This window comes from Saccostrea cucullata, unplaced genomic scaffold (assembly GCF_032062105.1).
Source record: "Saccostrea cucullata isolate Sc308-1 unplaced genomic scaffold, CSIRO_AGI_Scuc_v1 ctg1924, whole genome shotgun sequence".
Lineage (NCBI taxonomy): Eukaryota > Metazoa > Mollusca > Bivalvia > Ostreida > Ostreidae > Saccostrea > Saccostrea cuccullata.
The window spans coordinates 70379-85664 of record NW_026921687.1 but is presented as its reverse complement, the minus strand read 5'-3'; the positions used below and the strand labels follow the sequence as shown (position 1 = coordinate 85664).

The window sequence follows — 15286 nt, the reverse complement described above, 5'->3', positions numbered from 1 at the left end:
TATTGTTTTTAATATAAAAAATATGTTTTTTCACATGTATAGATATTCCACAAAGATTTATACGTCTATCAACAGCAGAAAACTCACTGTATTGTCTTCCACACACTTGGAGTAGGACAGACCGTTCACACTGAAGGGAAATATGCAGTGGTCTCCCCTCTGGTCACCACCATAAACACGAATCGTGTTCTCCGGAACCGCAGAACAGAACCCTGTAACAGAAATCAGACTACTGTCAGATATAATACTGCCACAATAGAAAGAGTACATGTACATATGTTAATGTAAAATAAGCAAAAATTAATCTTATGTAAGTCAATTATCACTTAAATACTTAAATTGATAATTTAATTTCAAAGTGTAAAGAAAAAATCCTTTTTAGTTTTTAGTTCCTCAAGAATAATTTCTCAATATAAATCCACACAGTGGTGTTAAATTTATGTGGAATTACTAATATTCACCAAGCCCACAGTAAAGCATTCCCTTTAAATGACTTATTGAGCCAAGTAATGGAGTGTTCCTCTACAATATTAATTACCCACTGAGGCGAAATGGAGGTACATTCCTCTAGAATAATTTATCCACTTAGCCAGGTGGTGCCCAGGTGGGCTCTATTCCTTTGGAATAACCTACCACCTTGTCCATAAGGGGAACATTCCTCTAGAACTACAAGCCTATTATACAGGACATTCCTTTGGAATAATAGACCTATTGAGCCATATGATATTTTTTTGGATTATCCTTTGGATTATCTTACCTGCTGAGCCACCTTTGGATTATCTTACCTGCTGAGCCACCTTTGGATTATCTTACCTGCTGAGCCACAAGCCGGTGTGTTCCTCTCATTTTCGTAGAAGCCACAGTAATCAAACACTTCACATTTTTCCCCCGAGTAACCGTCAGTACACACACACTCTCCCGTTATTCTGTGACAGTGACCACCATTTTTACATCCGCAGTCGTACTCTGAAATTGATTTTATATCAATCAGTAATGAGCTGAGTTAAGATGAGGAGCTATTGTATGGAATTTTTCAAATATAATACACTAGTTGTTCTGAATAATACCTACTTTTACACCTGACCTGTAGGGTACACTGTACTGTATTTCACCTATTTTTACACCTGACCTGTAGGGTACACTGTACTGTATTATACCTACTTTTACACCTGACCTGTAGGGTACACTGTACTGTATTATACCTACTTTTACACCTGACCTGTAGGGTACACTGTACTGTATTATACCTACTTTTACACCTGACCTGTAGGGTACACTGTTCTGTATTATACCTACTTTTACACCTGACCTGTAGGGTACTGTTCTGTATTATACCTACTTTTACACCTGACCTGTAGGGTACTGTACTGTATTATATCTACTTTTACACCTGACCTGTAGGGTACACTGTACTGTATTACACCTCTTTTTACACCTGACCTGTAGGGTTCACTGTTCTGTATTATATCTACTTTTACACCTGACCTGTAGGGTACACTGTTCTGTATTATACCTACTTTAACACCTGACCTGTAGGGTTCACTGTTCTATATTATACATACTTTTACATCTGACCTGTATTATACCTACTTTTACATCTGACCTGTAGGGTTCACTGTTCAGTATTATACATACTTTTACACCTGACCTGTAGGGTACACTGTTCTGTATTATACCTACTTTTACACCTGACCTGTAGGGTACTGTTCTGTATTATACCTACTTTAACACCTGACCTGTAGGGTTCACTGTTCTATATTATACATACTTTTACACCTGACCTGTAGGGTACTGTTCTGTATTATATCTACTTTTACACCTGACCTGTAGAGTTCAATGTTCTGTATTATACCTACTTTTACACCTGACCTGTACGGTACACTGTTCTGTATTATACATACTTTTACACCTGACCTGTAGGGTACACTGTACTGTATTACACCTATTTTTACACCTGACCTGTAGGGTACACTGTACTGTATTACACCTATTTTTACACCTGACCTGTAGGGTTCACTGTTCTGTATTATACATACTTTTACACCTGACCTGTAGGGTACACTAGTTGTACTGTATTATACCTACTTTTACACCTGGCCTGTTGGGTACACTGTATTATACCTACTTTTACACCTGGCCTGTAGAGTACACTGTTCTGTATTACACCTACTTTTACAAAATGTTCATTATACCTACTTTTACACCTGACCTGTAGGGAACTGTTCTGTATTATACATACTTTTATACCTGGCCTGTAGGGTACACTGTTCTGTATTATACCTACTTTTACACCTGACCTGTAGAGTTCTCTGTTCTGTATTATACCTACTTTTACACCTGACCTGTAGAGTTCTCTGTTCTGTATTATACCTACTTCTACACCTGACCTGTAGGGTACACTGTTCTGTATTATACATACTTTTATACCTGGCCTGTAGGGTACACTGTTCTGTATTATACCTACTTTTACACTTGACCTGTAGGGTACTGTTCTGTATTATACCTACTTTTACACCTGACCTGTAGGGTACACTGTTCTGTATTATACCTACTTTTACACCTGACCTGTAGGGTTCACTGTTCAGTATTATACATACTTTTACACCTGACCTGTAGGGTACAGTTCTGTATTATACCTACTTTTACACCTGGCATGTAAGGTACACTGTTCTGTATTATACCTACTTTTACACCTGGCCTGTAAGGTACACTGTTCTGTATTATATCTACTTTTACACCTGACCTGTAGGGTTCACTGTTCTATATTATACATACTTTTACACCTGACCTGTAGGGTACAGTTCTGTATTATACCTACTTTTACACCTGACCTGTAGGGTACACTGTTCTGTATTATACATACTTTTACACCTGGCCTGTAGGGTACATAGTTCTGTATTATACCTACTTTTACACCTGACCTGTAGGGTTCACTGTTCTATATTATACATACATTTACACCTGACCTGTAGGGTTCACTGTTCTATATTATATATTTTACATCTGACCTGTCAGGGTACACTGTTCTGTAAATTGGTAGGGTTCAATATTATACATACTTTTTGGACCTGTAGGGTACACTGTTCTGTATTATACCTACTTTTACACCTGACCTGTAGGGTTCACTGTTCAGTATTATACATACTTTTACACCTGACCTGTAGGGTACACTGTTCTGTATTATACCTACTTTTACACCTGACCTGTAGGGTTCACTGTTCTATATTATACCTACTTTTACACCTGACCTGTAGGGTTCACTGTTCAGTATTATACATACTTTTACACCTAAAACTGTTCTGTATTAACCTACTTTAACACCTGACCTGTAGGGTTCACTGTTCTATATTATACATACTTTTACACCTGACCTGTAGGGTACTGTTCTGTATTATATCTACTTTTACACCTGACCTGTAGAGTTCAATGTTCACACTACTTTTACACCTGACCTGTAACACTGTTCTGTATTATATTTTTACACCTGGCATGTAAGGTACACTGTTCTGTATTATACCTACTTTTACACCTGGCCTGTAAGGTACACTGTTCTGTATTATACCTACTTTTACACCTGGCCTGTAAGGTACACTGTTCTGTATTATACATACTTTTACACCTGGCCTGTAGGGTATACTGTTATGATTTATACCTACTTTTACACCTGGCCTGTAGAGTACACTGTTGACAGGGGTGAAGGAGAGCACACTGCCCTGACAAATATCTAGCCCTGTCTGCCTCACCATTGGAAATTTTCTGCCCTGACCTGTATTGGGAAGTTAAGAGGACACCATTTAGTTTCACATTTTAGGAAGATGTACACTTTAATTTATGTTGTCAAGCAAAACATAAAGTTGTCATGTTAATTTTTTTTTTAAATAATCATTCAACTATAAACAGTGTTATTTTGTTAATAAAACAAATTGAACCCATTTGAACTAAAAATGCTGATGTCAAAGGTCAAGGTAAAGGTCAACCAAACATAAAATTCAAACTAAAAGGTTTTCAGCACGTTTTTTTTTTTCTACATATGTACAGATCACTCAATAGATAATAAAATCTTTGAAACAGACTGTTTTAAGGAGATTCAGTGATCTTCACTCCATAGATTGGTCATTTAGCAAGCTGACCAGAAGTAAGTTGAATGTATCTTACTTATCCCAGTAGGAACACCCCACTAGATCCGCTCCCACTGGACAGGAAATAGACTGTTGTCCCTGGTTACCGTCCACATTGAACAAAATCACATGGGCTGAACTACTGGGTCTGCAGGTCACCTTAGGCTGAAAGAGAAACTTGAATTTTATATCCTTTGTCCATTAAACCCTACCTGGTAAAAAAACATGTACACTACTGTACTTTAAAAATGTGTCAGGAAATGTAGGGTCTAACATGAATTTCACCGTTATATCACTAAATCCTGCTGTCAGTGACCACTGTGTAAATTGGGCCTAAGATAATATTTTTGGACTTGTGGGGTTTGCAAAACATTTTTAGTAGGAAAATAACTATACACTAATACAGTACTACAAAGCAAGTCTTATAAACTAATCTCTGCTGTATACCTATTGCACCATGAAATTAGGCTGTAAAAACATAACTTCAGTACAATAAAACAGCCAAGAGAAATCTGGCTTTGGGACCATAAAACTTAGACAATCCCACTTATGATCACTGTCACACTTCAACAACAGGAATATATTAATGGAAAAGTGAGACTGAGATCAAAAATGAGCTTGTCTATGGCCCCTATGCCAGGTCTTACTGAGCCTTGCTGTGTTTGACAGACATCTCCATTAAAGCGGGCCCCGGCACAATTGTCATCTCTACACACACACTTCTCTGCCTGGTACCCAGCTGGACAACCAACAGCGGCGAACACGACTGTCTCTGTAAAAAATATCACAGCATTAACACTGAGAACCAGTAAACCGGTGGACTTATTCTTAATCATCCAAGAAAATACTTAAAATATATTATAGAGTACCAGTAAAATATATATTCTGAAACACATTTTTATTCTTACCATTTTGAAGTTCACAATTGTATCCACTGTAGCCTTCATAACACTGACATCTGTAGCCCCGCCCACCGACAGCAACACACACCCCCTCATTCTTACAGGGACTGGATCTACATCATACAAAACAATGTTTTATTATGACACTGACATCTGTAGCCCCGCCCACCGACAGCAACACACGCCCCCTCATTCTTACAGGGACTGGATCTACATCACAGAAACAATGGTTTATTACAACACTGACATCTGTAGCCCCGCCCACCGACAGCAACACACGCCCCCTCATTCTTACAGGGACTGGATCTAAATCATACAAAATAATGGTTTATTACAACACTGACATCTGTAGCCCCGCCCACCGACAGCAACACACGCCCCCTCATTCTTACAGGGACTGGATCTACATCACAGAAAACAATGAAATATTACAACACTGACATCTGTAGCCCCGCCCACCGACAGCAACACACACCCCCTCATTCTTACAGGGACTGGATCTACATCACAGAAAACAATGGTTTATTACAACACTTACATCTGTAGCCCCGCCCACCAACAGCAACACACGCCCCCTCATTCTTACAGGGACTGGATCTAAATCATACAAAATAATGGTTTATTACAACACTGACATCTGTAGCCCCGCCCACCAACAGCAACACACACCCCCTCATTCTTACAGGGACTGGGTCTAAATCATACAAAATAATGGTTTATTACAACACTGACATCTGTAGCCCCGCCCACCAACAGCAACACACACACCCTCATTCTTACAAGGACTAGATCTACATCATACAAAATAATGGTTTATTACAACACTGACATCTGTAGCCCCGCCCACCGACAGCAACACACACCCCCTCATTCTTACAGGGAATGGATCTACATCACAGAAAACAGTGAAATATTACACACAAACATCTGTATCCCCGCCCACCAACAGCAACACACACCCCCTCATTCTTACAGGGACTGGACCTACATCATACAAAATAATGGTTTATTACAACACTGACATCTGTAGCCCCGCCCACCGACAGCAACACACGCCCCCTCATTCTTACAGGGACTGGATCTACATCATACAAAATAATGGTTTATTACAACACTGACATCTGTATCCCCGCCCACCGACAGCAACACACGCCCCCTCATTCTTACAGGGACTGGATCTACATCATACAAAATAATGGTTTATTACAACACTGACATCTGTAGCCCCGCCCACCGACAGCAACACACACCCCCTCATTCTTACAGGGACTGGATCTACATCACAGAAAACAATGAAATATTACAACACTGACATCTGTAGCCCCGCCCACCGACAGCAACACACGCCCCCTCATTCTTACAGGGACTGGACCTACATCATATAAAATATCACAACCTTACATATTATATAATCTTACATAATCCAATACATTACGCCTGAGATACTTTATGGATGAGATAAATTATCTGATACATTACGGCTGTAGGCAAGGCTGTGTGCGAATCAGTGACAGTTGTAGCTTAGGAACACTCGGATCAGACTTCAGGGCAGGAAAACAACTCCCTGGATATCCCCCACATCTTCCCTCAATAGCCTGGGGAACCCCTGAAAAAATCAACATCTAATTATAAACTCATCTTCCCTTAATAGCGTAGGGAACTCCTGAAAAAATCAACATCTAATTATAAACTCAATGTCTTCCTTCAATAGCCTGGGGAACTCCTGAAAAAATCAACATCTAATTATAATTATAAATCTTGTATCTTATAAACTCATCTTCCCTCAATAGCCTGGGGGAACTCCTGAAAAAATCAATATCCAATTATACAGTCAAACCTGTATTAAGAGACCTTCCAACGGAGAAAGGAAAAAAGGTCACATATGACAGGTGGTCTCTTAATACAGTTTGCTTATTTTCAGCAGTGTTCAAATATACGATGCTAAAAATATCACATGTGTATGTTGAATGTATTTCATAACACCTTATGTTTATTTCCACTCTTTTTAAATAGGTATAACTCTTAACTCTAAAACGCTTTTAGAATTGTCCTGTTTAGGAAATAAAAATTTCTTGATCCGCACGAGTCGTTTGAATATTGGGAGAAATTGTGAATATCTGAAAATATTAATATTTTTTCATTCAGTATAAAAATGCTGCAGTTTTTTTCCCCCTAATATTTTTTTTTACATGATAGCCTATACATATAACTTCGTATGTTTTGCATATTACTAAGAATAAAAACTGTATCATGATTTTTGTTATGCACTTTGTATCAAATTAAATTATATTTATGACTGAAATATTTATTTAACCTAATTAATTTTTTTTTTTCATTACTTAACTACCGTGTCTAATTGCCTGTTTGTGACCAGGTATTTAAATCACTTCAATTATCACTTGGTGTGGGTGCTAGATAGCGTGTGTTTACATACCCATTGTTGACACAATGCACTTAAATAAACATCTATGATTTAGTTACTTGTTAATTAAAGTTAAACAGGCAGGTTTTATAGCTAAATATCCATTTATCCTTATAGCATGAAATGACATCGGGATCGACCTCGAAGGTCTATTTCTGGACAGAAAAACGTGATGTTTATGTTTAAGATTGTAATGTTTATTCAATAAATATCAAAGCGTAAGTAAAAATATTCATTTTGAAATGCTGTTTTATTTGTAAAACTTGCATTAAATAATTATTAAATGAAATAAAAGCGTGTCTGTAGTTGTTTGAACCAAAAACGAAACATGTTCGACCGAAATCGAAAGTAGGAATCGGAAAATTATGTAGTTTAAATTCAGGTAAATTTGCTTATTATTACTAAAATTGGTTAGGAAAATCATGGTCGTTGATCGCGTTAGACAGGTGGTAGTTTAATACAGGTAGAATATATAGGGAAAAGCATTGGGGGGAATTTTTACGGTCACATGTGACAGTGAGTCGCTTAATACAGTGGGTCGCTATGGCAGTTTTGACTGTAATTATAAACCTTGTATCTTATAAACTCATCTTCCCTCAATAGCCTGGGGAACTCCTGAAAAAATCAATATCTAATTTTAATTATAAATCTTGTATCTTATAAAGTCATCTTCCCTCAATAGCCTGGGGAACTCCTGAAAAAATCAATATCTAATTATAATTATAAATCTTGTATCTTATAAACTCATCTTCCCTCGATAGCCTTGGGAACTCCTGAAAAAAAGAAATTGTCTTAATATTATCAAGCAAAAGAAGACAAGAGGCCAATGGGCCACATCGCTTTCTTATCAGATTCCCCCTCTTGCTATACTTATCATGCCCCACTACCCCCTTCCGTTTTATAATTTTAAAAATTTAATATCTACACTACCCAAGGATGCTTCCATATAACTTTCAGCTTTCCTGGCCCAGTGGTTCTTGAGAAGAAGATTTTTAAAGATTTGTTCTATATATTCCTATGTAAAACTTGGATTCCCTATTGTGGCCCCGCCCTTCCCCCGGGGGTCATGATTTTTACAATTTAATATTTACACCACCCAAGGAAGCTTCCACATAAGTTTCAGCTTTCCTGGCCCAGTGGTTCTTGAGAAGAAGATTTTTAAAGATTTGTTCTATATTTTTCTATGTAAAACTTGGATTCCCTATTGTGGCCCCACCCTTCCCCCGGGGGTCATGATTTTAATTCAATTTATTTTCTACACTATCCCAGGAAGCTTCCACATAAGTTTCCTGGCCCAGTAGTTCTTGAGAAGAAGATTTTTAAAGATTTGTTCTATATATTTCTATGTAAAAATTGCATTCCCTATTGTAGCCATGCCCTACCCCAGGGGGTCATGATATTAACAATTTAATATCTACACTACCCAAGGATGCTTCCAAATAAGTTTCATCTTTCCTGGCCCAGTGGTTCTTGAGAAGAAGATTTTTAAAGATTTGTTCTATATATTTCTATGTAAAACTTGGATTCCCTATTGTGGCCCCGCCCTTCCCCGGGGGTCATGATTTTAATTCAATTTATTTTCTACACTATCCCAGGAAGCTTCCACAAAAGTTTCAGCTTTCCTGGCCCAGTGGTTCTTGAGAAGAAGATTTTTAAAGATTTGTTCTATATATTTCTATGTAAAACTTGGATTCCCTATTGTGGCCCCGCCCTACCCCGGGGGTCATGATTTTACCAATTTAATATTAACACTACCCAAGGATGCTTCCAAATAAGTTTCAGCTTTCCTGGCCCAGTGGTTCTTGAGAAGAAGATTTTTAAAGATTTGTTCTATATATTTCTATGTAAAACTTGGATTCCCTATTGTGGCCCCGCCCTACCCCGGGGGTCATGATTTTAACAATTTAATATTAACACTAGCCAAGGATGCTTCCAAATAAGTTTCAGCTTTCCTGGCCCAGTGGTTCTTGAGAAGAAGATTTTTAAAGATTTGTTCTATATATTTCTATGTAAAACTTGGATTCCCTATTGTGGCCCAGCCCTACCACCCAAAGTCATGATTTTTACAATTTAATATCTACACTATCCAAGGATGCTTCCACATAAGTTTCAGCTTTCCTGACTCAGTCGTTCTTGAGAAGAAGATTTTTAAAGATTTGTTCTATATATTTCTATGTAAAACTTGGATTCTCTCATGTGGCCCCGCCCCTCCCCCGGGGGTCATGATTTTAACAATTTAATATCTACACTACCCAAGGATGCTTCCACATAAGTTTCAGCTTTCCTGGCCCAGTGGTTCTTGAGAAGAAGATTTTATAGTGACCCCACCCTATTTTTGTCTTTTCTTGATTATCTCCCCTTGTAAAGGGACTTGGCCTTTCATTTTAACAATTTAAACTCCCCTTCAACCAAGGATGCTTTGTACCAAGTTTGGTTAAAATTAGCCCATTGGTTCTTGAGAAGAAGTAGAAAATGTAAAAAGTTTACAGACGGACAGACAGCTCGACAGACAGACGGACGGACGGACGACGGACAAAATGTGATCAGAAAAGCTCACTTGAGCCTTCGACTCAGGTGAGCTAAAAACATGTCAGAAAGATATATTTTTAATTTATAAGTAACTGTTAGCATTTTGCTTGCTTCATACAATTTTAATGCCTAATCAAAACCTACGCAGACTCTGAAATCCTATATTATATCTTTCTGTATCCCACACAATATATATCTACCTGTATCATATACGGATACTCTTCCATTCCCTCCACACTTCTCGGAGACTCGGCCTGCACAAGGTAAGTTACACTCAGCCTCAGACCTGGCCCTGGGATATCTATCATGGCTGTCACCACAGTAGCAGTAGCTAGAGTTCTGTAAACCAATAGGATTAAAGCAACTTTAATTGACTTATCAACATTTTTTCAAATAATATTTGGTTTTAAAATTATCATATGGTAAAAATAACTAGAATATGCATTTTAAATATGCAAGGAAATGAAGAAGAAAAATCAACACATAAAAAAACTAAAGTAAAAGCTTAGGGATGACTCTACCTTCATTCCAGCAAATGGAAACCCTCTACTGTTACAAAACTGAATGCAGTACTCTACGGTGACATAATCTCCACTGAAGTGTGAACTCGGTAGAAGTCGCTCATCCGGGTCCAAAAAGCAACCAATGTAAGCTGAAACAGTCATTAACAAATGTAAGCTGAAACATTAACAACCAATGTAAGCTGAAACAGTTAACAGCCCAAGTAAGAAGAAATAATTAACAACCAATGTAAGCTGAAATAGTTAACAACCAATGTATTAAGCTGAATAAGTCAACAACCAATGTAAACTGAAACAGTTAACAATCAATGTAAGCTGAAACAGTAAACAACACATGTACGTTAAAATAGTTAACAACCAATGTAAGCTGAAATAGTTAACAACCAATGTCAGCTGAAATAGTCAATAACCAATGTCAGCTGAAATAGTTAACAACCAATGTAAGATGAAATAGTTAACAACCAATGTAAGCTGAAACAGTTAACAACCCATGTAAGCTCAAACAGTTAACAATCAATGGAAGCTAAAACAGTTAACAACCAATGTGCGCTGAAACAGTTAACAACCAATGTAAGTAGAAAAAGTTAACAATCACTGTAAGCTGAAACAATTAACAACCAATGTAAGCTCAAACAGTTAACAACCAATGTAAGCTCAAACAGTCAATAACCAATGTCAGCTGAAACAGTTAGCAACCAATGTCATCTGAAACAGTTAACAACCCATGTAAGCTCAAACAGTTAACAACCAATGTCAGCTGAAGCAGTCAATAACCAATGTCAGCTGGAACAGTTAGCAACCAATGTCAGCTGAAACAGTTAACAACCCATGTAAGCTCAAACAGTTAACAACCAATGTAAGTAGAAAAAGTTAACAATCACTGTAAGCTGAAACAATTAACAAGCAATGTAAGCTCAAACAGTTAACAACCAATGTAAGCTCAAACAGTTAACAACCAATGTCAGCTGAAACAGTCAATAACCAATGTAAGCTGAAACAGTTAGCAACCAATGTCAGCCGAAACAGTTAACAACCCATGTAAGCTCAAACAGTTAAGAACCAATGTCAGCTGAAACAGTTACATGTAACAACCAATGTAAGCTGAAATATTAGCGACTAATGTAAGCTGAAATATAAGCGACTAATGTAAGCTGAAACAGTTAACAACAAATGTAAGCTGAAATAGTTAACAACCCATGTAAGCTGAAACACAGTGCTCCAAGTTGCGACTAAAACGGTCACATTTGCGACCCAAAAATTGGTTTTGCGACTAGAAATTAAAACTAAGTCGCATTTTCGCGACTGAGAAAATTTGGGCTGGCAACGTCCATCTTTTTATGATCGGGATCGAGATTTACGTTTTCAAGATTCTCTATCAAGACAACGTTTGAAGATAAATACTTTAACACACTTTACAAAGCGTCGTATGGACTTAGATCACGTAATGTTATGACAGCATGCTGTAATAGTTAAGTTAGATAGAACCAGAAACGTATATACATAACGTTTCTGAGAGAATGGCATCTAAACGTCGTAAACTTTCTAGAGTTTCTGTGACTTTGTTATTATAGCATTTGGTCAATGGCTTGCATATCACAATTAAGTGTTTTGGCGGCATTGATAATGACTGCATGAGCAAAGGTTAAGATACGTAGTAGTAAGCAAACAGGTAAACATGATAAACAATTATTGGCAAAGTCCTGTCTTAACAACTGTCAAAGTTTTATTTTATTTTGATTAAACTCTAATTCTAGGATCAGATTATTTGTGTTCTTCTGTGTAAATGTACTGTACAAAGGGTGGATATATCTAGTCACAGTAATTATTAATCTTTGATTTGATAAAAACATAACATATGTGGAAGTTAGTTCATTGTTTTAATAGTGTTATTTACATGTTTTAATCATGGCGAGTGAAAAATTTGTTTATGGCGACCAGAAATTCTGAAATGGCGACCAAAAAAAATTTTAGGTCGCCATTTAGCGACCTAAAAGTAAGTGCGACTTGGAGCACTGAAACAGTTAACAATCAATGTATGCTGAAACAGTTAACAACTGTAGTAAGCTGAAACAGTCAATAACAAATGAAAGCTGAAACAGTTAACAACCAATGTAAGCTGAAACAGTTAACAACCAATGTAAGTAGAAAGGCAAGTGTGTTTATTTGTTATAAACATTGATTAGTGTTTTTTATTTAATTTTAGACGTTTTCCTTCATAATGTTCATATTTCTCATTATATATACATCTATATTTATTTTTTATGTATAGTGTTGAATAGAACAACCTGAACATTATACTAATTTATTGAGCATAAAGATAAGATGACTTGGCTGAAAAATAAGGTATGTAAAAAGAGTTTTAAGGATTATTTATAACACTATAATTAAATTTTCTTTATTTCTCCACTATTTGTATTATACATGTATGAATTTCATAGTTCAAACGATAATACAAGTCTTTAAAATTTCTTTTACAAGTGTTTTTCCTTTAGAAGCAGTGTTCCCTTACACGTGTTGGTGATGAATGCCGATCCATTCTGTGCGGTACTGGACACAAAAGTCCCGACCCATGTCCACTGGACATCCCCGGAGACGACAAATGGGGAACCAGTCAAGTCGATCTTAAAGGTCCCCATTGGTGTACACTGAGGTGAATAAGCAAACTTGTCTCCAGCTGTCCCATAACTACAATACAAGAGGCACATGGGCCACATCGCTCACCTGAGCACTAAGGGTAGGAAAAAGTAGAAAATAGCTTTTTATTTTAGTTTAAATCAAAAAGTAGTCCCATGACCAATCATGTAATTGCTATTTTTTAGAAAATGATTTTTAAAGAATTTTCCTATATATATATCTTTAAAAACTTTGGTCGGCCATTTTGGCCCCGCCCTACCCCCGGGGGTCATGATTTGAACAAAATTGAATCTACACTATTTGAGCATGCTTCCATATAAATATGATGCATTATGGCTTTGTCATTCTTGAGAAGAAGATGTTTAAAGAATTTTCCTATATCTTTATATGTAAAACTTTGGTCGGCCATTTTGGCCACGCCCTACCCCCGGGGGTCATGATCTGAACAGACTTGAATCTACACTACCTGAGCATGCTTCCATATATTCAATATGATGATTTATGGCTTTGTCATTCTTGGGAGGAAGATTTTTAAAGAATTTTCCTATATATTTTATGTAAAACTTTGGTCGGCCATTTTGGCACTGACCTACCTCAGGGGGTCATGATTTGAACAAATTTGAATCTACACTACCTGAGCATGCTCCCATATTAATATGATGAATTATGGTTTTGTCATTCTTGAGAAGAAGATTTTTAAAGAATTTTCCTATATATTTCTATGTAAAACTTTGGTCGGCCATTTTGGCCCCGCCCTACCCCCAGGGGTCATGATTTGAACAAACTTGAATCTTCACTACCTGAGGATGTTTCCCCATAAGTTTCATCTTTCCTGGCACAGTGGTTCTTGAGAAGAAGATTTTTAAAATATGCCACAAAATTTTCATTAATTCCCAATTATCTCCCCTTGAATGAGGGCGTAGCCCTTCATTTGAACAAACTTGAATCCTCTTCACCCAAGGATACTTTGTGGCAAGTTTGGTTGAAATTGGCCCAGCGGTTCTTGAGAAGAAGTCAAAAATGTGAAAAGTTTACAGACAAACAGACAGACAGACAGACAGACAAACGCCGAACAAAATGTTATCAGAAAAGCTCACTTGAGCCTTCGGCTAAGGTGAACTAATAAAACACAGCTATTCAAAGAAATGTTCCTAGTACTGTAAATCACTTGTTATTTTGTAAGAATTTTATTTTTCATGTAATTATGCAAGTCTGTCTGCACTCGAAAAATTTTATTCTTGTGTATATTTGTATTATTAAGGTTTATATACAACAGAAACCAAAGTTTGCTTAAATTTTGTCTCGCTAATAAATTCCAAATAGCTAACTCCTGAAAATACGGTGTCACCAAAATATAGTGTTCAACAGTATATTCATCAGAGGGTGGCTTCTCTTTTAAAAAGTCTTTCGGCAATTTAAAAAGATCTATGATAAACAGTTAATAAATTATAATGTACAGGTACTTCTTATCATACACATATTAATCTTTTTTCTCATCTTTGTAAGAATAAAAAAGGATATAATATTGGGCCCTGCTTTCAGAATTTGAAGCCTTTGTTGGCAATTTTGATTGGTGCCTTAAGCTTGACTGAGTGAAATCTTACTTGATGATTTTGATTGGTGCCTTGACTGGGTTAAGTCTTACTTGATGATTTTGATTGGTGCCTTGACTGGGTTAAGACTTACTTGATGATTTTGATAGGTGCCTTGACTTGGTTAAGTCTTACTTGATGATTTTGATTGGTGCCTTGACTGGGTTAAGTCTTAGTGCTTAGACTGGGTCAAGTCTTACTTGATGATTTTGATTGGTGCCTTGACTTGGTTAAGCCTTACTTGATGATTTTGATTGGTGCCTTGACTGGGTTAAGTCTTACTTGATGATTTTGATTGGTGCCTTGACTTGGTTAAGTCTTACTTGATGATTTTGATAGGTGCCTTGACTGGGTAAGTCTTACTTGATGATTTTGATTGGTGCCTTGACTGGGTTAAGTCTTAGTGCTTAGACTGGGTCAAGTCTTACTTGATGATTTTGATTGGTGCCTTGACTTGGTTAAGCCTTACTTGATGATTTTGATTGGTGCCTTGACTGCAGATGAGCTATCTGTGATATCGACCTCCAGGGTGTGTACATTTAACCTAACTCTCCTGTAGGATGTTCGG

General features: G+C 37.1%; 1 protein-coding gene across 1 annotated transcript in view; it reads right to left on the bottom strand.

Annotated features, from left to right (window-relative positions):
* Nucleotides 1-14801, bottom strand: part of LOC134260568 (uncharacterized) — a gene marked incomplete at both ends in the record, with an annotated part of 31655 nt that extends 16854 nt beyond the window's left edge. Inside the window, 11 exons of the mRNA XM_062743114.1 lie at nt 88-212; nt 814-966; nt 3657-3766; nt 4156-4283; nt 4766-4890; nt 5027-5133; nt 6500-6626; nt 10172-10310; nt 10493-10623; nt 13002-13177; nt 14731-14801. Coding sequence (XP_062599098.1) covers nt 88-212; nt 814-966; nt 3657-3766; nt 4156-4283; nt 4766-4890; nt 5027-5133; nt 6500-6626; nt 10172-10310; nt 10493-10623; nt 13002-13177; nt 14731-14801 — 1392 coding nt within the window. The remainder of the gene's footprint in view (nt 1-87; nt 213-813; nt 967-3656; nt 3767-4155; nt 4284-4765; nt 4891-5026; nt 5134-6499; nt 6627-10171; nt 10311-10492; nt 10624-13001; nt 13178-14730) is intronic.
* Nucleotides 14802-15286: the final 485 nt, after the last annotated feature.